This window comes from Pipistrellus hanaki, assembly GCF_964339955.1.
Source record: "Pipistrellus hanaki genome assembly, chromosome: 18".
Classification (NCBI taxonomy): Eukaryota; Metazoa; Chordata; class Mammalia; order Chiroptera; family Vespertilionidae; genus Pipistrellus; species Pipistrellus hanaki.
This window is the reverse complement of record NC_140520.1, coordinates 14,896,414-14,922,948: the sequence shown is the minus strand read 5'-3', so window position 1 is coordinate 14,922,948 and position 26,535 is coordinate 14,896,414. Positions and strand designations below refer to the sequence as shown.

At 33.6% G+C, this 26,535-nt stretch overlaps 1 protein-coding gene across 3 annotated transcripts in view; it reads left to right on the top strand.

The window, feature by feature from the left end:
- The window catches only part of KIFAP3 (kinesin associated protein 3), a 110,085-nt gene that overhangs the window by 10,471 nt on the left and 73,079 nt on the right, over positions 1-26,535 (top strand). For all 3 annotated transcript variants that reach the window (XM_084865980.1, XM_084865981.1, XM_084865982.1), the window contains exons 3-10: positions 1,021-1,175; positions 2,990-3,045; positions 3,599-3,740; positions 7,838-7,937; positions 9,135-9,259; positions 11,163-11,261; positions 13,012-13,190; positions 18,096-18,258. In XM_084865980.1, coding sequence (XP_084722106.1) covers positions 1,021-1,175; positions 2,990-3,045; positions 3,599-3,740; positions 7,838-7,937; positions 9,135-9,259; positions 11,163-11,261; positions 13,012-13,190; positions 18,096-18,258 — 1,019 coding nt within the window. The remainder of the gene's footprint in view (positions 1-1,020; positions 1,176-2,989; positions 3,046-3,598; positions 3,741-7,837; positions 7,938-9,134; positions 9,260-11,162; positions 11,262-13,011; positions 13,191-18,095; positions 18,259-26,535) is intronic.

The following is a 26,535-nucleotide window of genomic DNA, read 5'->3' as shown; positions in this document are numbered from 1 at the left end:
ACCACTGTAGCAAATTTAAATATGAAAGGAATTTATTAAAAAGCTGTTAAGTAGTTTGTAGAATCCCAAGAGGACCAGACTTAGGGATGACCAAATAGCTGTGAGTAATTTCTAAATCACTCTACTGGACTTATTTCTGAGGAGATCATCTTCACCTGAATGATGATTGCACAGATGCTTAGTTACAGAACCTTTTTCTGAGATTTCTGTCCCTGCTGCCTTCTAACATCTTTTTAAATGTCCACAGTCTTTATCAAAAAAATAATTCTATATAATGGCTACTTTCTTATGTTTCTCTTTTTTAATCTGAGCCTTGCATGAACATATCTGCTTGAGTCTTCACCCTGTACCTAATTTTATGTTTTCATGGTTCTCCTTGGTGCCATAAATTCATGTAAACGGGCAATTGTTTCCAGACTCTGAACAATCTTTTTTATTTATCTTCCAATGAATCTCCTGGACTAATTTAAAAAGGAGAGAGAAGCTGGTTTATTTATTTTTATTAATATACTAACAAGTATAAAATGTTCCTCAGAATTCCTCATATAGGTCTTAAAATGCATCCTGCTTTTTTTCTTCTTCCTTCTACTATAAGATTTCCATGAGGACAACTGAACCCGAAATAAGCAGTATTATGTCTTGTTCCTAACTGGAAAACATAAATGATTTCATAACTGTGGTCAGGAAGTGATTCACTCTTGGCAATATGGATTCTCACATCCAATGAATAAAGACTTTATATGTTTTACATCAGAAGGTTGTTTTAAAATTAGGTCTTCCAATGTGCTGTTCTGCCTGGAGAGGCTGAACAAGGTTCTATGTTCCTTTTGTTATCTTATTTATCCAGCCAAAGAAAATCATTGTTTTGCATTGCTCTAAGCCTAATTATATCCAACTCTTATATAAATAGAGTCTATGTAAGGTACATTTAAATGTTTCATAAGTTATTTATTTAATGAAATATTATTTAAGTTACCACTTTAATAATACCTGAACTGGAAAATTCTGTTATGCTTGCAGCATTCGTCTTAAGAGTCTCAATGCCAACACAGATATAACTTCCCTGGCACGGAAGGTAGTTGAAGAATGTAAGCTCATTCATCCCTCAAAACTAAATGAAGTAGAGCAGCTGTTGTACTATCTCCAGAATCGCCGTGATTCTTTGTCAGGAAAGGGTAAGTAGAGACTTCTGACTTTTTAATGCAAATCCGGACTTGTCTGACTGTAGTTTGAGCTTTACATAAATGTGGGTGTGTGTTTTTTTGTTTTGTGTTTTATTTTTGCCAGTGCTGTGAATAAGTAAACAAAAGAATAGACAAACATATTCATTTTATACATGTTGAGCTTTATATTAAACTGGAGGCCTGGTGCACGGCATTTGTTCGCTGTGCGGTTGCGGGGGGGGGGGGGGGGGGGGGGTTTCCCCTCAACCCAGCCTGCACCCTCTCTCAGTCTGGGACCCCTCACTCCTTACTGCCTGCCTGCCACTGCTGCTGTGCTCACCAGCTGAGCTGTGCTCCCTTTGTGGGAGCACACTGACCACCAGGGGACAGTTCTTGTATTGAGTGCTTGCCCCCTGGTGGTCAGTGTGCATCATAGCGACTGGTCCTTCCGCTGTTCGGTTGATTTGCATATAGGCAGTCCTCCCTTATGTCAAACTCAACATACTATACTTCGTTTTGTGGTTATGTCACCCTCCCATTTATTTATATTTAAAAAAAAAAGCTTAGTGATTTCAACATATATACATATGTGCTTTATGTTTTTTATTATTTATTTTCCACAAGTAAAGGTCAGGAATTGTTATCTTTATTTAAAATTTTTTTTACTGTTTCACTTCATTACTGCTGTGTATGTGCTCCATGTGAGTGACATAGGTGCTTATATAGGTGGGTTCCAACTTACAGCGAAAATCATGTTACATCGCGCCCTAGGAATGAATCTCCAATGTAACCCGAGGACCTACTGTATTAGAGTTTTATTATATAGGATGTTTCTACACAAAATGATGTTTCCATTTCATAGTGTGTGTGTGTGTGTGTATGTGTGTGTGTGTGTGTGTGTGTGTGTGTGTGTGTATGCACGCACACATATGCTGAAATAAGGAATAAAAACCAGATATCTTTTTAAATGTCAGCGGTCTTTACCAAAAAATAATTCTATATAATGGCTATATAATTCTATGTAATTCTAGAATAACAATAGTAGAGAATTGGGGGCAGAAAATCTATTTTCTCTATTCCAACTAGATTTATGTTTTCTAAATTTATCATTGACATTTAATTTGTTATTTAAATGGGTGACTTAAGTATTTAAATGTTAAATATATGTCATATGCATTAGACTATCTTAATGTTATATTTTATGAAACTTTCTTAGGAAAGTTTCATTCCTCAATGTCTTTGTTGTTATCATGCTTCTATTTTCAGTTCCCTCAACAAGAACTAAGCCATTAAAATATTAGAGCTAAGTGACAGATTATTTATAGAAGGCAATTTCAAGTAATCTAAACCAAAAATGAAACAAAATAAAAATACAGACATTTATAATACAAAACCATCTCAGATTATTGAATGGTTAGTTATTTCATTTCATAGTATTACGTTTACTTATCTTTCATCATGGGTAAATACCAAAATATGATGCCCTTGGAATGACTTATAAAGGCTTAAGTTTTGATTATACTAAGTAAAATAAATGAAATAGAAAATTTGTTTACACCTTTTCAAGTTTGTCTTATCTCTCTATGAACAGGAAATAAACTGCTTTGTGCCTAATGTATACTTTTATTAGTTAGCCCTAAATAGTGTTACTAACTCACATCGTATAATCAATAGGTATTTATTGAATGAATTGAATGCCTGTGAACTTATTTAAAAGCAAAATTAAGTTTAGCTAATCAGCTGCTGAAAATAAAAATTACTCATAAATGCCAAAAACCTAGTTTTTCCCCTTAAAAAAAAAAAAACAAACTTTTTTTTTATTACAGAAAAAAAAGAAAAAACAAGCAAACCTAAAGATCCACCTCCTTTTGAAGGAATGGAGGTAAGACTACATTCTGATCTGATTATAAGAAATATGATTATAAGGTGTTGCCTTTTACCATCAGAATTCATACAATCAACATTAAACCTATGTATAATTTTTTAAAAGTGATTGAACTTAAAAGTGCCTGAAAAAGGTAGAAAGTCAGTATTTAATTGACAAAGGAAAAAATTATTGGGTATGATTTTTAGACAATTTATTTTTATAGGAAAATAAGTTGTGAAGTGTTTTAAATATTTTCATTGCAATATGTTTTGAAATATTTATTATAGTGATACAAATTACTTTATATTATATTTAAAATATTTTATAATTGTTAGACCAAGTTTAGAGCCTGTATACTTCCCATTTTATCATATTGTTTATAATTACTTTTGTATTGAAGTCCTAGGACCCAAAGGTCTAATATTCCCTTCTGTGAGTTCTTTGAAAACTTAGCTATTATTATAAAAGGGAATATATTAATCACAAAATATCATTCCTTTGACAGTGGCTCTGTTAAGCATCATTTTTTTTTTTTTTTTTTGAATTCTTTCTTCTTCCTTTGTTTCAGATTGATGAAGTTGCTAACATTAATGATATGGATGAATACATTGAGTTATTGTATGAAGATATACCTGACAAGGTTCGGGGTTCTGCTTTGATCCTGCAACTTGCTCGAAATCCTGATAACTTGGAAGAACTACTATTAAATGGTAACTTATAGTTATAAATATTAAAATTGGAAAAATTATTGTAAAATATGATTTTTAGATTATTATATTAGAGAATTAAGTTAAAATTATTTATGCTGAACTTAAAAATATACTTTTTCCAGCTTTTACCTTCTTCAAACTTTTAACATGAGAGCATAACTTCTAAATATTCTCTGGAGAATTCATTAATCATTTAATTTAAATAAGGGAAATCAAGCATTATTGGTACTGTATCTTCTAATTTGGAACACTTTTTTACAAAATATTTTTTATTGATTTCAAAGAAGAAGGGAGAGGGAAAGAAAGAGAAAACATCAATGATGAGAGAGAATCATTGATCAGCTGTCACCTACACACTTCCTACCCCGCATCAAGGCCACAACCCAAGCATGTGCCATGACGGGGAATTGAACTGTGACTGACCGCCTGTTCCTAGATCGACACTCAGCTATGGATCCACACCAGCCAGGCTGGAACGCTTTTTTGTTTTTTCAATTAGGAGCAATATGAAGCTTTGACATTTGTATACATGTCAGCCTGAAGGACTCCCTTTAGTATTTGTCATAGGGGAGTTCTACTCTCTTAAGTTTTTGTTTTCTTTGGTGTTTGAAGGATAGTTTTGCTGGATAGAAAATTGTTGGCTGGTTGTCTTTCTTTTAGTACTTTAAATATGTCATGCCACTACTTTCATGTCTCCATGGTTTCTGATGTGAAATCTGCTGTTAATTTTATTGAGGATCCTGTGTACGTGTTGAATTGTTTTTCTCTTGCTGCTTTCAACATTTTCTTTGTCTTTGGCTATTGCCAGTTTGAGTACGATGTGTTTAAGTGTTGATATCTTTGAATTTATCTTACTTGGAATTTGTGGATCTTCTTGGATGAGCAGATTAATGTTTTTCAGCAAACTTGGGAATTTGTTAGCCATTTTGTTAAATATTCATTTTACTCTTTTGTCTTCTCTCCTCTTGAAACTCCCATTTTGTTTATGTGTTAGTATGCTTGTTGATGTTCCCCAGGTCTTTGAGGCTCTGTTTATTTTTATTTTTTTCTTTCTATTCCTGAAACTAGATAATCTTAATTAACCTGCCTTTACATTTGTTCATTTTTTCTTTTTTTTTCTAGCTCATATTTGCTGTTATTATTGTATAGAGATTACTAGTGAATTTTTCATTTCAGATATTATAATTTGCAATTGCAGAATTTCTACTTGGTTCATTTTTAAATAATGTGTATCTCTTTATGATATTTTTTGTTTGGTGAAACATCATTCTCCTACCTTCTCATCTTTTCTTTAATTCTTTTGGTTCTTTTAATTCTTTTTAAAAATATATATATTTTGCCAGTACTGGTTTGGCTCAGTGGATAGAGCGTCAGTCTGCGGACTTAAGGGTCCCAGGTTCGATTCTGGTCAAGGGCATGTACATTGGTTGCGGGCACATCCCCAGTAGGGGGTCTGCAAGAGGCAGCTGGTCGATGTTCCTCTCTCATCGATGTTTCTAGCTCTCTATCCCTCTCTCTTCCTCTCTGTAAAGAATCAATAAAATATATATTTAAATATATATATATATATTTTTATTGATTTCAGAGAAAAAGGGAGATGGAGAGAGTGATAGAAACATCAGTGGTGAGAGAGAATCATTCATTGGCTGCCTCCTACACACCCCCAACTGGAGATGGAGCCCGCAACCCGGGCATGTGCCCTGACCAGGAATCCAACCATGACCTCTGGGTTTATAGGTCGACACTTAACCACTGAGCCACACCAGCCGGGCCAGTTCTTTTATTCTTTGAATATGTTTTATAATAGATGATTTTAAATCTTTGTCTCATAAATTCAACATCCGAGCTTCCTCATGGACACTTTCTGTTGACTGCTGATTTTTCCTGATTAAGAGATAGCCTGTCCTATTTCTTTGCATAGCTTGTATTTTTTATTGTTGTTTTGAAATAATTTTGTGGAAACTCTGAAAATCTGATTCCCATTCCTTCCAGGGCCTGTTATTTTTGCTGTTCATTTGTTTAATGAGTTTCCTGGATTATTTCGGTAAAGTCTGTATTTTTTGTGCAGCCACTGAATCTTCTGCTCAGTTAGTTTAGTAATAGCTGATGATTGTATAGAGATTTCCTTAAATGCCTGGCACTACATGGCCCAGCCTTTGCTGGGGGAGCTGGGTGTGTGTGTGTGTAGGAAGGAGGCTTGTCTTCTAAACTACTATAGCAGGTAGTTTAGAGACTTATCTTCATTTCCTGCTTGCACATTGCCCTAAGGTTTTCCAGAGATGAGAGATTAGGTTCCTCTCTGGTCTTTCTCTGGCATGTGCATCTCCCTGCACATAGAATCCTGGGAATGTGTTGAAGCTTTTCAAAGACCCTGTGAATCTTTTTCCAGTTATTCCTCTTAAAGATCTAGGTCAGCCTCTTGTTAACTCCAACTGGCAAGGCTGCTGCACATAACTGCCATGTCTTAACAAGTAGTTTTCAACAAATGCCCTGGGTGTAAGGCTGCATGGAGCAAGCTCTGAGTCAGGACACGGAAAGAAAACCCTGGGATTGGAGCTTTTCAGCAAGCATACAGATGGATTAGAGTGGCAGTTCTTTGAGGAGGAATTTGGAAAGCAAGCACCAAACTGTTCTGCCTCCTCCAGCTGCTGTTAGGCTGCTGTTTTTCACAGATACCATAGTTGTAGTTTTCTTGTATATTTTGTACATTTTCCTACTTATTATTTTGAGATCACTGTAGTATATTCTCTAAAAAAATTATAATGGAATTTTCATTTTGCCTTCTGTAAACTCTGTAATTTTCTTTGGGCTATTTCTTGACAACTCATGTATAATTCTTGTAGCTATAATTTCATTGAGATATTTCTCTGTTCTAAACTAAAAGAGAAAAATAAAATAAAATTTGAAAAGTGAGTCACTAAACCTTTGCCTAAATCATGGTATTATGGTATAGTATTTCCAAAGTATATTCTATGATATCCTATTTCCTCTGGATTACAGTGATGAAATGTCCAGATTCTTTGTTAAGTAGGACTCTTTGGAGCTTTTGCTCTTAATATACATTGCCTGTCTAATTACTTAATTCTGGAATGATTTTGGAGATCAGTATATATTATACTAGTATGTGCTCTGCATTGTGAATATGAAAAACATGAAACACCATTATAGGATTTTTCAGTTTGTTTAAAAAATTCTTTCAGAGTGGATTAATATTATAGGGAATTCTTATTGTTTCATAATCTGTATAGCCTGAAAGCTCAAATAAATTGAACACTTCCATTACAATGATAAATACTGATAATGCAGTCCACGAAGTATTATAGATCCTGGGGGCTAAAGAAAGTTAAATGATAAGTTATATATAATACACCACAGATATTCTATTTAACTTATATTAAGAATTGGTAGGCCATATACCAACACTAATTTGAAAACAGTCTCATTACTTTATGCTTACTTAATATGTGATAAGTCTCATGAATCAATTCATTAATTTCACCTTTCTCAGGATAAAAATCTAGCATGGATATTTATTAAACTACCCTAAAGCTAATTTTATGAAAAATGTTTGTTTTATGTCTGTTGGCATCAATTTAACATGATATTAAAATATTAGACTTAATATTTTGTGTATAACTTTTATTTGATTATTAATTTGCTTTAATGTAGCTAGTGTTAGCCTGCTAAACTCATTATTTTTTTAAATTGTTCTAGTTTTTTAGTTATTCACAAACACCTTAAATCACATGTTAAAAAAGAAAAAAAAGGATACTACTGTAGCAAGTGGAAATTCAACTTGAAATAAATGGACTTTTTATTTTTATAACCCTAAATATATTTATATTACCTTACCTAAATCATACTTGATTTTTCTGTACACAGGAATAGACTTAAAGTTACATGATATGAGTTTTTAAGTAAAAGTTGGGTTTCAATTTTTAAAATACCTTTCCTGTGTTGGAAAGAAGCATCCTACTTTGTTGTCCCAGTTCTATCTTAGCTTTGTTATTTATTTATAAGTAGACATTTAAAACCAATCACCCTTTATACTAGAGGCAAGACGAATGATTATATTTGCATGTCCCATTTTTATCTAGAAACTGCCCTTGGTGCATTAGCAAGAGTCCTGAGAGAAGACTGGAAGCAAAGTGTTGAGTTAGCCACAAACATAATTTACATCTTTTTCTGTTTTTCCAGGTAAGTATTAAAACTAGGTAATAAAAGTAGTAATCTATCTGTATTTCTCCTTGTGTATGACATTGGTTTAGATTGTAGATCATTGGCTCACTTAGTCACTCTGTGGGATGCCCATGCTCTGTTCTGAACTCTTATTCTGTTTTCTACCCTCTGTCCTCTCTGTTGTTCTGTTTTAATTTAGTTTGTACTCACCCATGCACCCACAGTTTAAGAGTAATAGATGCTGGATGTAGATTGTCTGGATTTGAATTTAAATCCTGCTATTTATTAGCTGTGTGTTCTTGGCTACATTACTTAACTTCTCTGTGCCTCATCTGTAAGCTGTGGATAGTAATAGTAGCACCTTTTGGTAGCTTTTAGAATAAAGCCTGACCCAGACTAAGTGCAATGAATGTTATTGTTTTACATACACACCTATTATGCATTCACAGATATTATTTTACACATATATTCTTTAGAAAGATGTTTTTTTGAGACATTGTAAAAAGTCTCTAGCTAATTTCTAAAGAATTGCCTTTCTCTAGTCTAAAAATAGCAAACATTTACTGAAGAAGTACTTGGATCAATGAATTGTCTAGAAAACATGCAAAACATGATTGCTAGTAATTTTTTAAATTTTTTATTGATTGATTTTAGGAGGGAGGGAGGCAGTGAGGAAGGGAGAGGAAGAAAGAGAGAGAGAAAGAGAGAGGGAGATTTGTTGTTCTACTTATTTATGCATTTATTGGTTGATTTTTGTATGGGCACTGACCAAGGATCAAAACTGTAATCTTGGCATATTAGATTGATGCTCCAGCTGAGCTACTGGCCAGGACATGTTTGCTAATACTTTACTAGTTTATTCTTTGGTATTAGTTTATTGAATAACAGTATTGTTATAGTATTAGTTTTGGTAAATGGTAGTCTGAAGATTTATTTTGAGGGTGTCTGAATAGTTTAAATGGTTTTTAATTATAAATGTGTTTTGTTTAATTTCTAACTTAAAAATAATTTTAATTCAGGTAATAGTAATATGTTAAAATATATTTAAAGGAATCTCAGAATTTCAAGTCTTTCTAGTATGCTCTGTATTTATTTATTGATATGTGTACTTCAAATTTATTTTCTGTGTTGTTTGTACCACATTACCCTAAACAATTTCCTGAACCCACAAAATGTATTCCTTTAAACACATACTGAAAAATCTCTTCTTTAAAGCTTTTCTCAGTTTCATGGACTTATCACTCACTATAAAATTGGAGCTTTGTGTATGAATATCATTGATCATGAATTAAAAAGACATGAGCTTTGGCAAGAAGAACTTTCTAAGAAGAAGAAAGCTGATATCCTTTTAGAGTGGCATTTCACCTGCTGTTGTTGCCTATTGCTATGAGCTTTGTATGAATGGGATTTTCCCCCCGTTCTCAGTACATGAAAAATGCAAGAGTGTTTTGTTTTTAAGGTTAAGATGAATATTGAAACTGTCAGAATGAGTATAGTTTGACATATACTTTTTTAATGTCATCTAACTTTGATTACTTGATGAGACAGAGAGAGATAAATTAGTGTTCTGGATACTGAATTGGTGAATCTCTAAGTAGCTACATCAATGCCTCCTAAGATTTTTTTGGTTAGCAGAAGTCTGGCTCACTAGTGTTTCCTATGAGGTTCTTTCTCTGTGACTTTGATTGGAATGGGTATGAATTTGGTGATGAACCTATTACTGCCTTAAAAATGATTTAGTTAATAAGACTACTAGATTCCACTTCAGACAGATGATGCCCAGAATAGTCAAAGGATGTGTATTAGGTTTAAACTATTTAGCACCCTCTTTAGAATAGATGTCAAAAAAGAAATATACCAAAGTTAGAGGTAAACAAAATTTAAAAATTATATCATATGGCCCAGGACTGTTGGCTCCCAACTGCTCACCTGCCTGCCTGCCTTCTTGATTGCCCCTAACCGCTTCTGCCTGCCAGCCTGATCACCTCCTAACTACTCCCCTGCCAACCTGGTCACCCCTAACTGCTTTCCCCTGCAGGCCTGAGTCTGACCCCTCCCCCCCAACTGCCCTTCCCTGTAGGTCTTGTCGCCCCCAACTTCCTTCCTCTGCTGGCCTGGTCACCCTTAATGCCCTCCCCTGCAGGCTTGATTGCCCCCAACTGCCCTCCCTTGCAAGCCTGGTCCCTCCCAACTGCCCTCCCCTGCTGGCCATCTTGTGGTGGCCATCTTTTGTCCACATGGGGACAGTCATCTTTGACCACATGGGGGCAGCCATCTTGTGTGTTGGAATGATGGTCAATTTGCATATTATCCTTTTATTAGAGAGGATAGAGGCCTGGTGCATGGGTGGGGCTGGCTGGTTTACCCTGAATGGTGTCCCAGCTTAGGGTGGGCATTCCCTTAGGATGTGGGGCTGCCTGGGTGAGGGGCCTGATGGTTTGCAGGCCAGCCACACACACACACACACACACACACCCAGCAACCCAATTAGAGGCCCTGGTATCTGGATTTATTTATCTTCTATAATGGCAACTTTGTAGCCTTGAGTGGAGGCCTGGGCCCACCAAGGCAGCTGGAAAGCTTGGCTTCCTCCATTGCTGGGGGCAACTCAAGCCTCCTGCTCTCGCCAGCTCTGTGGCTGCAGCCATTTTTATTGGGATTTATCTTCTGTAATGGAAACTTTGTAGCCTTGAGTGGAGGCCTGGGCCCACCCTTGCAGGTGGAAAGCTTGGCTTCCTCCATTGCCCAGGAAACCCAAGCTTCCTGCTCTCTCTGTGGCCACAGCCATCTTAGTTGGGTTAATTTGCATACTCATTCCTGATTAGCTGGTGGGCATGACTTGTGGATATAGCAGATGTATAGTCAATTTGCATATTACTTTTTTATTAGATAGGCTTGTTTTTAAGGCAGTAAATAATTTTGGTACATGGACCCACTTGCTAATCTGTTGAAAGAGACTGTGTACATACATAAAATATTTGCTTATGATTTCTGGGGATTCAAGGATTTGGTGAAGCCCCAAAATGTGTTCACCCAAGGACTCCAAGTACATACTTAAATTCTTGGTTAAGAAGACCTGTTATGATACAATTATTATGCAGAGAATACTATTTTAGTTAAATTATTAGAGAAAATAACTAGATAATGTTGCCCATGCAGTTTAATAGCACTATTCTTCATAGTGTTTTCCAGTAGGGTTTCTTCCTTGCTTCAATGAGTATGAAAGATCCTTAACTTGTTTACTTGATGAAGACCCTGAAAACCAAACTTTGAGAAAAGAGTATGAAAAAACCTTTAAAAAATACCAGGGGCTTGTGGTAAAACAGGAACAGCTCTTACGAGGTACGAATTCTTAAACACTGAGAAATACAGCAAAATGCTTACTTTATGTTTAGTTTGTCCCATTTTTTTGTCAGATTGGTAAAGGTAATAGAATAATTGAGAGTTTTATACATTTTAATATGCTACAAAACTTGTGTCTTTAGCATGGGTAATAATGTTTTAAATTTTACTCTATTATTTTCCAACAAAAAACCCGCTCAGTTTTTAAATGTGTAGATACTTGTTATTTATTTGCACAGAGATGATGTTTAATCCATTTTGTAACCTTTTCATTAATAAGAATCTTGTCTTTCAATCCCTAATAAACTTTCAGCCTGCCGACTGAAAGGTTCCGGGTTCAATTCCAGTCAAGGGCGCATGCCCAGGTTGCAGGCTCGATCCCTAGTTGGGGGGCGTGCAGGAGGCTCACCAATGATTCTCTCTCATCGTTGCTATTTCTATCTCTCCCTCTTCCTTCTCCTCTGAAATCAATAAAAATATATTTTTTTAAAAAGAGTAAAGGAGGGTCAAATATATGGTGACGGAAAGAGATTTGACTTTGGTGGTAAACACACAATGCAGCATACAGATGATGTATTATAGAACTGTATACTTGAAACCTATATAATTTTATTAACCAATGTCACCCTAATCAATTAAAAAATAAAACAAATGATAATTTTAGATATAAACCCAAATATATCAGTTATTATATTGCATGTAAGTGGACTAAATACAATTTGGATGCCACTTTAAGAAAAAAAATGGGTTACTATTTATATATCAACTAGTATAGTGCCTGGAATATAGCAGGTACTTAATTATTGTGAGTTACCTTTCCAACCCAAATGTTTATTAAATAAATTTAATATATATGTATATATTTCAATATATTTCATACTTATGCATATATTTTTTCTATTCATAAAGGTTTAGAGATGGTTTATAAGAATACATGAAATTAAATACTAAAAAATGAATAAAATCGAGGCCATAGGAGAGCAAAAAGATCATATTGACCATAATGGCCTACATAATTCTGGCAGAAATTGTTCAAGTCTTTACTCTGAAGTTTTCTGTCCATCAAGGCAAAATGTCAAACATTATCTGTTACATAATTCTGTCAAAAGGAACAATTATATGAATATGACAACCTAGTCACTTTTACAACAGATATTTAAAAGAAATTTTACTTAGAACTAGTAGACAGTGACCTCAACTTTGTCTGGTATAACAGTTATATTACTGAATTTCATGCAGGTTATTTCCTGTAGTGGCTGTCAGAAAATCAGTTTAAAAATGAAAAAGGTTCTAGAATCCTTAAGATTCAGCTTAGTTGTATAATGTGTTTTGGATTATAGCTCTTTTTAACATAGCAGCCTCTAGTTGTTGAAGTTTTACCTTGTTTTCTATATCTATAAAATTATTTTTCCCCACCTGCCTATTTTATTATTTGCTAACATATTCCTTTAATTTCCATTTGATTACTATTAAGTGCTAAGCTCCAAGAGGATATGAATCATTGTCTTATTATGGTTCTTGTGTCCTTTATAGATCATAAAAATGTCATTTTATATATATATATATGTTTTATTTTATATAACATAGCATTTAATAATAACAAATGTTTTCTAATGAATAAATTAATAACTAGTTAACATTTTCAAAATTATATATTCTTATAAGAACTACCTCTGTTACTTTATTAGGCAGGAATGATTTATTAAATTATTGATTCAGTATGCCAATCTCATCTCCTTTACTTTTCTAGTTGCTCTTTATTTGCTACTGAATCTTGCTGAAGATACGCGCACAGAGCTGAAGATGAGGAATAAGAACATAGTGCACATGCTGGTGAAGGCTCTTGATCGGGACAATTTCGAGCTGCTTATTCTAGTTGTGTCATTCTTGAAGAAACTCAGCATTTTTATGGAGAATAAAAATGATATGGTAACTTCTATTGAAACTATCCATATTTGCCATTTTCAAGTTAGAATATTTTGATAAAAAGTAAACACATTATCCCCCTACTTAGATAATGCTAAATGAAAATTTAATAATAACAATAACTTTTAAATAGCTTTATTGGGAAATACATTTCAGATTATTTAATACTCCAGATAATTGAAGCTTATAGAAAAATATAAAAATCTTTTTCTAATGTTGTATAGAATGAATTTTTCATATTAAACAGTATATATAGAAAGTAATTTCAACCTAAGTTGTGCTTCAGAGTTATCTGCCCTTATATAAATTTCCCCTACAGTATTTTTTTCTCCTGCATTTCATAATTGTTTGTGAAATTTCAGTTTAGCCCAGTCTCTTTTTTCTCACTTACTGTTCCAGTTGGTAGGCATAAGCTATTGATTCTCTCCTTAATATTCCTTCTTCTATTCCAAGTGCTGTTTGTACCAGTTCATGCCCTCTTTCTTATACCTTCTTCATTTCTTGTTTGAATTATAGCAGTGGTCTTTGAGGCATACAATTTAATTGTATATTATTTCCCCTTCTGAAAATATGCATTATACAGAAATATATAAAGATAGAATAAAAATTACTTGCTTTTACTATGTTATTTAAAAGTCTTTGTTAGAACAATGTTATATTTAAAATAGATCAGATATTAACCTTACCTTAATTCTAATATTTGTTTATAATTTTAGCTATTATAAATAACACTTCAGTGGACACATTTCTACATGTGTCTTTGTTCATATTTCGATTATTTTCTTACTAGAGGCCCTGTGCACGAATTCATGCACCAGTGGGGTCCCTTGGCCTGGCCTGCAGGATCAGGCTGAAACTGGCTCTCTGACATCTCTCGAGGGGTCCTGGATTGCAAGAGGGCGCAGGCTAGGCTGAGGGACTCCACTGTTGCATGATCTGGGCTGGAGAGGGACACAGGAGGTTGGTCAGCTGGGGAGAGACTGCAGGAGGTCTCCAGGGCATGTCCAGTCTGTCTCGCTCAGTCCTGATCAGCCAAACCCCAGCAGCAAGCTAACCTACCAGTCAGAGCATCTGCCTTCTGATGGTCATTGCACATCATAGTGAACGGTTGAGCGGCCTTAGCTTATCACTAGCTTATTACACTTTGATTGGTTGAATGGAGGACTGGACACTTAGCATATTAGGCTTTTATTATATAGGATGATATAGTCCTAAAAATGGAATTATTGGCTCATTGGTCTGAACTCCACTAAAAACCATTTTAGAACTATATGCTAATATAAGTCATTATGTTACTATGTATTATTGGTATAAATGGATTCTTCTCAGATAGTCTAAATATACAATATTTCTTCCTATTTTTTTCTTCTTTTAAAACAAATGAACTAGGAAGTAGCTTATGTTTATCAAATGACACAGTATGCTCTTTGAAAACCTGATTGATTTATCAGCTTCAATAAGTGCCTTCAATTCTGATACTTGAAATATAAGAAATTTTATTTTACCAACAGATGTTTAGTATATGTCATCTTTATCATTATTAATTATTGATGATCACTGTATGCCTGATAATGCTTTAAGATTGAATTTACTTAAGAGAAATTAATGAAAAACATTTTTTAAATTTATTAACCTTATATTTAAGAAGAATATGATGACATGGGGATGTGTATACTCCTGAGGAATTAGAATGTGTAAATAGTTGCTTTATGTTGCTCTAAGTTGAAGTATAGTCTTCCATTTATGTATTTAGATTAAGTTCACCTATAGTAGTAGGTTCACAAAATTTAAATTATTATTCAGCATGTATCTACTTTTTATTGATTAGATTAAAATTTAATACACTACTGATAAGTTTATTCAATCAAAAATTACCTCAAGAATATTATTAAAATTATTTTCTGGTAAGATCATAGATTCAGAATACAAATGGTCTCATCAAACCTCATTTTTTTTATTAAGAAGGAAAAACGAGGTTCAGGAAAGATAATCCATGCATAAGAATGATTAGCCAGGTTTTTACTGTAGCTGGTATTCATGTCATCTTTTATTGTGGAAGAAGGGCATTTTATTTAAGGGCATGTCTAGCATCAGGATTTTTAGAGCTTGACTGGACCTTACCTTCATATTTATATTTAGTGAATTACCTCCTAATTTTGCAGATGAAGTAGCAGAAGATTGGGGAGTTAAATAATTTGCTCAAAGATCTCCAAGTCATGTTTCCTATTCTTTCTCTCTGCCTTTAAGACAAAAAATTTTTATCTTTATTTTATGTTGTGTGTTTTGTTTTGTTTTGTTTTTAATTTTTGGCAAGTTTAAGTATAAGCAATTTTTAAATAGCTGCTAGTAACACTAAAAAGAATTACTGAAAGGCTGAAAGAAATTTTCTGATTGTTGATAAGCTGACACTTTACGTAGAAATTTAATAAAACAATTATCATACATTCCATTTTATAGATATATAATTAAGAGGACATGTCATGTTGAGACAGTGACTAAATTTAGCTTTAGGGATTGATTGGGCTTTTATAAACCTAAAAGACATGATTAGAAGGCTGTGCCTAGCGTTTAACTATCTGGTTGGACTACCTGGCAATTTTACATTCCATTTTCTGCAATGGAAATACAAATTAATTTTTTTTTAAACTCTCCAGGTTACGTTATTATTAAGTTTACTATAACACCAGTGTGTACTGTTGCTTTTTCAAAAGAAAAATATTACTTAATATAATTAGTAACAGATGAAGCCTGTGGCAATTTTGTTTAAAAGAGGTGTTGGGAGGGATGGCTGATCTATTTGTGAGGTTGTATTATTTATTTAAATAATGTATTTATTTTAGTGTTGATGTGAACTAATAGTGACCTTGCTTTTTAGAATTATATATTTTAAAGGAAATTTAGTTTACTTAAAAATACTTTATTTGATTAATAATTGAAATTGAGATTTTATATTTTAATGCAGTATAACAAAAAGGTAATAAGTCATATTAGAATATGATTTTAAGACTAAGTACAGAGAGGATATATATCCCTTCAGTTTTTTTTTTATTATTAAAAAATGAGGGGTTTTTTGTTATATTTTGAATATGTCTTTTATCAATAGTTATGTTTTGCAGATATTTTCTCCTAGTTTCTGTGACTTGTTTTTTCATTCTTCTATGAAGAGTAGAAGGGTTTAGCTTTTGTTTTTTTTGTTTTTATTGATTTCAGAGAGGAAAGGGGAGAGACAGATAGAAACATCAACGATGAGAGAGAATCATTGATCAGCTGCCTCCTGCACGCCCCCCGCTGGGAATTGAGCCCACAACACAAGCTTGTGCCCCAACTGGGAATTGAACTGTGACCTCCTGATTCCTAGGTCGACACTCAACCACTTGAGCCATGCAGGCTGGGCAAGAGCAGAAGGTTTTAATTGTTATGAAGTCCAGTATATCAAAGAATTTTTTAATGGTTTATATTTTGGTGTTGTATTTAAGAAATCTTTGCCTAACTTAGGTCACAAAGATATCTTCCTACTTTTTCTTCAAGAAGTTTTATAGGCTTTGTGTTGTTGTTCTTTGGCTTATTAGTCTGTGATCTATCCATTCTTAGTTAATTTTGTATATGGTTCAAGGTATGCATCAAGATTCATGTTTTGAAATGGATAGCAAATTGTTCCAACACCATTTGTTGAAAAGACTATTCTTACTCCATTGAATTGCCTTTACACCATATTAAAATTGCCTTTGTAACTTTGTTGAAAATCAATCGGCTACATATGTGTGTTTCTATTTTTGGACTCTCTTTTCTATTCCATTTACCATGTGTCTGAGTTTTGACTGATACATCTTTGTTTCAATTATTGTAGCTTTATAGTAAATTTTGAAATTAGGTGGTACATGGCCTCAAATGTTGTTTTTTTTCCCAATTATTTTGGCTTTTTCATATTCTTTACCATACCCATTTAGAATCATACCCAATCTATTTCTTTTAAAAAATCCTAGAATCTTGATTGGGATTGCATTGAATCTATTGTCAGTAATAATATATATTCAATATATTAGCCACATTAGATTTTACAATCCATGAACATGGTATAACTCTCCATTTGTTTAGATCATTCTTGATTTCTTCCATTATTTTGGTTTTTAGCAATAAAAAGTGTAGTTTAAAAATTGTAATTTTTATGAAAGAAATTAGTTTTCCATTGTTGATCTATTATTGAAATATAATTAATATATAATATCCTTTTAGTTTCTTTGTACATTATAGAAATTTGATATTTGTGTATGTTACAAAATGATCACTGTAGTATGCACCCCTATGTTCACAGCAGTGCAATTTACAATAGCTAAGATCTGGAAATAGCCCAAGTGCCCATCAGTAGGTGAGTGCATGAATAAAGCTCAGTACATTTATTCCATGGAATACTATTAATCAATAAAAAAGAAGGATCTCACTCTTTGAGACAGCATGGAGGGATCTGGAGAGTTTCATGCGAAGTGAAATAAGCCAATTAGAGAAAGACAACTATCACATGATCTCACTCATGTGGAATCTAAAGAACAAAATAAATTGATGAACAAAATCGATGCAGAGACATAGAAGCATGGGACAGAGGAAAGGTGGCGGTGGTTGCATGGGAAGAGATTAACCAAGTAACCCATGGGCACAAGCAATGGTGTGGTGAAGGCCTGGGATAGGGGGAAGGGGGAGCCAGAAAGGGTCAATGGGGAATAAAAGAGGACATCTAAAATACTTCCAACAATAAAAATAAAATTTCTAAAAGTTTGCTTTTAGAGAAGTTTATGGATTAAAATGAGTATATAGCTTAGCACATGATTAGGATACAATGAAAAATATATAACCTTTTTTTTGTTTTACTGTGCAACAGAACCTCACTGCATTTGTATTATTTTTTTTACATAGGTGGAAATGGATATTGTTGAAAAACTGGTAAAAATGATACCTTGTGAGCATGAAGATCTGCTGAATATCACCCTCCGGCTTTTATTAAACCTGTCCTTTGACACAGGTCTGAGGAACAAGATGGTACAAGTTGGACTGCTTCCCAAACTCACTGCACTCTTAGGTATGCTTTTTTAAAATTAATGATAGTGTTGCTTGGAATTTCCAACATCATTGGAAAATTGAGCAGTGTGTTGAAAAGTCAGCTGAACAAAAATTTTGTGTGTGTGTGTGTGTGTGTGTGTATACACAATCTTTGGGAATGGCACATGCCAGGATTCCCCTGGTGCTGTAGAATGCACTGGGATAGAAACTGTTAACTCTGACTTCATTTACCCATGTGAAAGTGAAATCAGCGTGCAACTACATAGGGAAGCAAAAGAGAAAATTATTTTCTCTTCATTTTTTTAAAAAGCAGATATCATTTAAGTTCTTGTATGCTGCCATACTTTCAAAATACTCCTGGAAACTACACAAATTTGGTGAGCCTTTTTGTCATTAACTAAAAAAAGGGCATTTTTATATAGAGTGAGTTAGAAAATACTGTATTGGAGGATTCAGTTGATGATATATTTTTTTTCTTTTACCTGTTAGGAAGAGATCTACTTAGCAAGGATAGACTCAGGTGCTAACCCTTCTGTGTTTTTACATAATGCTTCTTAGCAGAGTATCATTCACCCTTGATCTTAGTCTGTTCAGTGTCTGTCTTTACAGGCAACTGCTGCTCCCCAGCACATGCTCTGTACTGGGTCCTTGCTGAGCCCTCAGACTTCCCTAAACAAGCTCTTTTCACGCCTCTGTGCTTGTTCATCTGCTTTTTCCTTCTCCCAGCGAGGCCACTGCCTTTACTAGCCAGACAGCTAATTCTCCCTTGTCTTTTTAGACTGTTCCTTTGTTTCAGTATAGCAATTTCATTCTTATTTTGTAGCTGTTCTCCATAGTCAGATATTTTGTAACAATTTCCAATAGTAGTGGAATGATTTAAAAATGCGTTTGTTCTTTGCTGTCTAATATCTCTTAATCCAATCTTTCATTGACCTCTTTATTTTCTTTGTAATACTATTATGAACATTATTGAACATTTACTGTGCCAGTCATTTAGCTCTGTGCTTTAATTACATTATCTCATGGAATCCCTGTCTGAGATCTGTACTCAGGATTACATAGCTGATAAAAAGCAAAGCTCAAATTCCAACTCAGAGCTATCTGCTGCCAAAGTTGGCTTTATTAACTACTATTGTAAACTACTATGTATAGTGATATCAAGTGGTCTATGATTAAATAGACTATGCAGAGCTATATTTTAAAAATCCAGTTCTCCAAGTCTGCTTTAAAAAAAAAAAAAAAAAAGGTGTTTTTGAGGTTGTTGGTTTTTTGGATATGTTTTTTTATAATCCTCACCTGAGGAGTGAGAATGTTTTCCATTGATTCTTCAGAGAGTAGAAGGGAGATGTAAGAGGAGAGAGAAAGAGAGAGGCATACACACATTAAATGGTTGCCTCCAATATGCACACTGACCAGGGCCAGGGATTGCACCTTTAATCCAAGTACATACTTTTGACTGAGAATCAAACCTGAGACCTTCTAGTGTATGGGCTGACTCTCTAACCACTGAACTCACCAGCGAGGGCTTAAAAATAAGTTTTTACTTATTTCTTGTTCTTTTTTCAAAATAGGAAAACTTTTAATCTACTACTCAGTCTAAGAACATTTGGTTAATTGGTCATTCCACGAATATTGCACAGGACTTTTATTACACATTTTAGAAGAAATTATGTTGAGTACTTTCAAGATTTGCTTTTGGGGAACCAAAGCAATACAAACATTAGTAAAGAAACAGAAAAACTTTTTTTTTTTTTTTAATATATATATTTTATTGATTTTGTACAGAGAGGAAGGGAGAGAGATAGAGAGTTAGAAACATCGATGAGAAAGAGTCATCAATCAGCTGCCTCTTGCACACCCCCTACTGGGGATATGCCCGCAACCAAGGTACATGCCCTTGACCGGAATCGAACCCGGGACCTTTCAGTCCCCAAGCCGATGCTCTATCCATTGAGCTAAACTGGTCCCGGCGAAACAGAAAAACTTTAAAAGTAAAATTGATGGCCTGGTTGGTCTGGCTCAGTGATTGAGCATTGGCCCATGAAGCAGGAGGTCACAATTCAATTCCCAGTCAGAACACAACTCAGGTTGTGGGCAGATCCCCACAAGGGGGCGTGCAGGAGGCAGCCAATCAATGATTCTCTCTCATCATTGAAGTTTCTCTTTCTCCCTTCCTCTCTTAAATCAATAAAAAGTATTTTTGAAGTAAAATTGATGGGTCTTGCATTTAATGATGTGATCCTCCATTTATCATAATCTAGCAGAATTACATATCAAATCTTAGGTCAGATTCTCAGTGTATGAAGATAAATAAATTATAATCCTTGTCCTAAAAGAATTCATAATCTCTTTGGTTTTTTCAATATTCATTCTGTCCACCTACCTTTATGAAACATGATTTTAAAGAAAATTTTGGGAAATTACAGAATACTCATTTCATATTTTATTAACAAATATCCCTCTTTTATTGCTCACAAGTCATTGAATTTAACTTAAGCATTTTCTTTTTTTTTCCTTTCAAATATTCATATATACTTTGCTTAATAACTTTCTTTTTTTATTCAACTTATTGGGATGACATTGGTCAAAATAAACATGTAGGTTTCAGGTGTGGGTTTCTGTGGTACAAAATCTATATATTGCACCATGTGCCCACCACACAAAGTCAACTCTTCTCCTGTCACTTAATAACTTTCTTTAGTTCTTCCTTTTCATTCTACGTACAAGCCATGGAAGCAATGGCAGTCATTCATAAATTTAGAGAGTATCTACTTATCTTCCAGGGTCAAGGAAAGGCAGAAAATGACCATATTAAACAGAAATCAATACACACTAGAGAAAGAACAGTGTCTTCAACATCTGTGAAGTGCTTCAAAATGTCTATAAGTTTATATATATTGCTTAGTTCTTTTAATTTAATTATTTTAATGGCATTGTTATTTTCTACTCTTTTATCTTTAAATTATGGGTTTTAATAAACTTCTATAGGGTATTTATAAGGTGAGCCTCTAAAAAAAATGTTCCAAATGCCGATTCAATATGAACTTTTGGAACATAAAACCATGTTGTAAACTTTATCATGTCCCCAAAATGGCCCTTTTTATCCATCATTTCCCAGGAAAAATCTACCTAATAGGAGGACAAGGCTATGATTATTAATAAACAACCCTCAGATCTTAGTAGCTTAAACAGGAGCAGTTGTTTATTTCTTGCTCATATTGCATGGGCGAGTGTAAAGTGCTGGTCCATGTTAGTATCAATCAAGGGCACAGACTGGTCGAACAAGAAAAGGGAGAATTGCAAACTTCTCTTAAAGGCTCCCACTTGGAGTGATAAATATTTTTATTTATATTTCTATTGATGAAACTAAGTCACGTGACCATGCTGTACTTTAAGGGGCTGGGTGTTTGCAAGGATTAGAACTGGAACATTGGTAACAAGCATCCTAATGATCCTAAAAGGTGTGTGTGTTTTAATTTTTTGGAATTTTAGCTGGTTTTCCAGGATTAACTAGAATCTCTTAAAAAATACACTCTGAGGTTGGGGGAGGTTATGGGGGTTAAGGACACATGTAATACCTTAATAAAGAAATTTTTAAAAATACACTCTGAGACATTTTAGCAAATACTGCCCTATGTACTATAACTAGCAACTGTAGTAACACAGAGCATACTGATTAAAAGCTAGAATTATGGAGCCAGACTATATGACTTTGAATATTGTTGTTTTCACTTACTTGCTATGTGATATTTTGCAAATTACTTAACCCATATGTCAGTTTTCTCATTTCCACTATATAGATAAGAATTGTATATATTAATAGGGAAAGGTTAATGAGATAGTGCAGTAAATGTTAGGAAATTATACATAATGTTAAATTATTATAAAAATACACAGAATACAAATAATAGCTAGAAATGGGGCTTTTTTAAAGTTTCCCAGGCTTACACCATTTTATATGTAGGTCTTTCCAAATGGATTAAATCCTTCTTTTGTTAGACATATTCTTAAATTTTCCTTCATGACATGAACATAATTTAAATTTTCATTGAGAGGAATATAGTATACGAATTAAAACTAGAGGCTTTGGAGCCAGAGGGCCTGGGTTCAAGTGCTCTGTATTAGCTGTTGCTTTTGTTATTGATTCAGGTTTGCAATTCTGGAGATAATTTATCATACAAGTCTACAGATGTTACCGTGCTCAAGTATTTCCCCTTGTTGAATGGCCCCTGAATGCCGTGTATTTTAATTTTTATATGCAGTTTTCCTGTTTCCCCTCTTGTCCTTGGCTGTCACTTCTCATTTCTTCTGCACTAGCAGCAATTCCATAGCAGCAATTTTCCTCTCCTCTAATAATACAGTTCTAATCTCCTGTGGTCTTGGAAACCGACAGCTGAGCTTATTTGAAGTGTATACTTTGTTAAAGATGAATTCCAAATGAATGCCCGAAGGGTTCTCTTCCTAATACTGTTCTCTTCCTAGTAATGCTTATTGCATGGACTTTGCAACATTTCTTTTGACTGTGAAGAAACTCATTTTGCTTGATTGTGCTCTCTGCTATGTTCAAAGAAATGTTATTCAGTGTATAAATGATTTTCTAATAAGTAATGGTCATTTTTACATTTGTCAATGTAAATGTTACTTGTGTGGAAAATTAAATCATTAACTCCTAACACAGTAAACTAAGCTTCTCAGTTGAGTAGTGATATGTTTAATATATCTGATCTTTTACCATTACGATTATATAGACGTTGTAGTAAGGAAGTATTATAAAGAGCAGATTTTAAAGGAATAGGAAATCATTCATCTAGAGCAGAGACTTTCAAACATCTTTTACCCCAGTCTATAGAAAGATACATTGTACATTACAACTAAATACTCACATACTTATGTGAAGTGATGTGTATATGTATGTGCATATAGCCATCTGTGTATATTAATATACATGATATTTAATTATATTATATATTAGTTTAATATATGTAATTTTTAAGTGTCACAAAGCATATTTGCCATTTCTATATGTAATGCCATATATTTTCTTTTTTCTATTTTTTTAATTCTACTTATGACTTACTCATTGATTTTATGTTCTCTGATTGATTTTTATGTTCAGTTGAAAAGCATTGAACTAAGGGAGTGATTAGACTTCTTTCCCTTTAAATCTTCAGAACTATCACTGTCTTTGCTGGACTTATAATGTGTTGATCAGTTGATAATCTAAATTTTTCCAGGTTATTCTTTGAGAAATATTTGGAGTGATTACATGGGAATAATTTTTTTTTTAAGTGCAAAAAACCTGTAAATCATATAGATAAAGAATTCGGGCTGCATTTTCTTCACTCTGTAGTCACGAAGAAGGAATTAAAGAGCAGGCAGTAGACCATGAGTGGCCATTTATTTCATTAGAAATAAATGCATTGTTTAATGTATGTTCATGTTGACAAGTGACTGAATTAAAGAATTACCCATTTTATATATAGAAATTACTTATTTTTTAAAAGATTCAAAAAAATGCAAAAGCACTGTTGTAGAGCTATATATGTAGTAGAACTTGTCCGAAGTGCCTTTTAAGGGATGCTGTTTCAACTGGAAATGCTATCAGATTTTAAGTAGGTTTTTATTATTATTTGGGGACCCCATAACTGAAAAATCTTTTTATACTTAATAATAGATTACTTTAACTAGAGTACAATGAATCATGAATCTTTCAGATTCCAATAAAGCTGTGCTGTGTGAACATTTAATCTCCTTCTCTTGTATCCTGAAACATTTTGACTAGTACATTGCGACCCCTGCTGTTGTGAGAATTGCTGAATAACTGAAAAATATATATATGTAATGGAGAAAGGCTTTGTGATCTGAATAATTATTACAGGCAAAGGAGAATTTGTTATGGTTCAGCTCTTTTGCCATGTGAGGCTCTGAGTGAAAGGTAATTCAATATTGCCAAAATTTATTTTAATATTAATTTATTATATAAAGCATTTCATTTAAGAATTTTTACTTTTTTTCCTTTGACATCAGGGACACAAAGAGAAATAAGAAATTTTAGAAATTACTATGTAAATTCTCCTTTCTCCAACTTAATCTTGAAATTTGTTGATTTGAAGAGTTTTTATTTTTTCTGAGGCATAAAGAATGGTGTTCTCCCTTGAAATGTTTCAAAAATTGTATTTGAATTTGTAGAAAGCCTATATTGAAATATTCCTTTGTTTTTCTTTTCTTAAATACCACCAAAATTACTCATTTCTTATTTTATTTTTTATAAGGATCCTAAAGTTATCTCTGCCTAGTTCAATATCAGTTACAAATCTTTTCAGTTCTTTTCATAGTTACTTATACCTAATAACTTTATGATTTCATTTGGGACACCTATCATAGCCAGTGGTTTATGTCATAGCAAATGTAATTATATGCAAATTGAATTTGACCTAGAAAACTTGGCTTTAACTTATCCAATTGATAGACAGTTTGTTCAGGTTTTTATGATATTGAGTTAACTTTTTTTAAGTGCTTAAAGACTTTTTTGGCTCATCTAAGAATCAGATCATTTAAAAATACATTTTCTTGTCATAAGTCCTAAAGCCATCTGACCTTGATGTGTCTCAGGAGTGCTTCCTTATGTCAGAGTATCCTGAGTTGGTAGATGGCAAGGAAATTCCTTGTCACACTGTATTCTTCAGTTCCCTGGAGAATGCACTGATAGTGTTTCAAAAGCAGCTCGAAAACTAAATCTTTTTAGCTTTTCGTCTGATGCACCAGGCAAATAATGTTTTTGCACCTCTCAGTTACTTTAGCTGGATAGTTTTTATGCAGAGTATTGTTTGATATGCTTGGGAATGATTAGCATAGAAGCAAGTATAAATAAATGTACAGTGGAAATGTGTTCGTTGCAACAATTTATTTCATCCTGACATTAATTCATGCATAAAGTGTAAATATCACATGTTAGAGACAGTGTAAAACAGAGTGTATATTTAATTTTATTTTGAAAACTACCAGATTTCACTGGTGAACTCTTTTAGACAATTTTGAGTTTGTTTACATTTTTTTTCTTTGTGAATGATATTAATATGTTTTTTAAATTGAGTAATGTTCTGATTCCTCATGCCAGCTTTTCAATTTTTAACTTGACTTCAAAGGGATTTAAACTCAAGAGAGCAAGCCTTATAAATTATACAGGTTTCATCAGACATTATGTGAATTTTATCATTTGTTAAAATAAATATCGAATATGCACAGCCAATCTAATGTTTAGAAGATTAGATAGCTGCCTGCAAATTACAGGCAGTAACCACTTTCCACAGTTTTGCTGCTATTTTCTAAGTCTCCCCTGTTTATGCAGAGATGGTAGGAATTCAGTGGTTAGCACATCCGTTTTCAAACTTTTTGTCTCAGGATGTCCCTTCACTCTCTTAAAAATTATTGAGGATCCCCCAAGAGCTTTTAATGATGAGGAGTTATATTTATGAATATTTATGGTCTTCAAAATTAAAACTGATAAAACATTTATATTTATTCATTTTAAAATAACCTGCTACAAGTTGACATAAATATTTTTATAAAATAATTTTTTTCTAAAAAGAAAGTGAGGCTTGGTAGACAACAGCTGGCTCGAATATCTACTTAGCAAATCTGTCGTGATGTCATATATCATTATGTCATGTATTGATATATCATGTCATGTAGCCTTTTATTTTTAAAAAATGAGCGTTTAAAAAAGGAAAATGATATATTAGTACTGTATTGTTCTTAAAATGGTGTGACTTTGTGAATCTGCTTTAAGGGTCCTCAGAGCACACTTTGAATTGGAGCTTTCCTTTAAAGCTTTTAATTCCTGTTAAATGAAAACACTCCTGGTAGTAATAATTCACCAGGAGTCTTAAATTAGCCGCTTAAATACAGCTAGAAGACTTGTTTGGTTTTGCCAAACTATATTTTCTTAATCTTCTTTTTGGATTTCTAGGCATGACCCAAAACTCCAATTCCCCTAGGAATAACCCTTATTTTCTCTTAATTCTAGACATTTAGCAACATTTCTTACCTTACTCTTTGGACATTTGCATGTTCAGCAACTCACATCTTACAGTCATTTTTTTTTTTTTTGTGCTTTTGGAAGGGGTTGGGGAATGCATGACATGGTGTAGGATTGTGAAGAAGGAAGGCCCTGAGCACAGAGGGATGGCTGCATACAATAAATTCTGGATAATTAACAATGCTAGACTTTTAATGCTGCCCAAAAATCATATTTTCTTTGTCTGGTCATTCCCCCACTCTCCTACATGAGAATTTC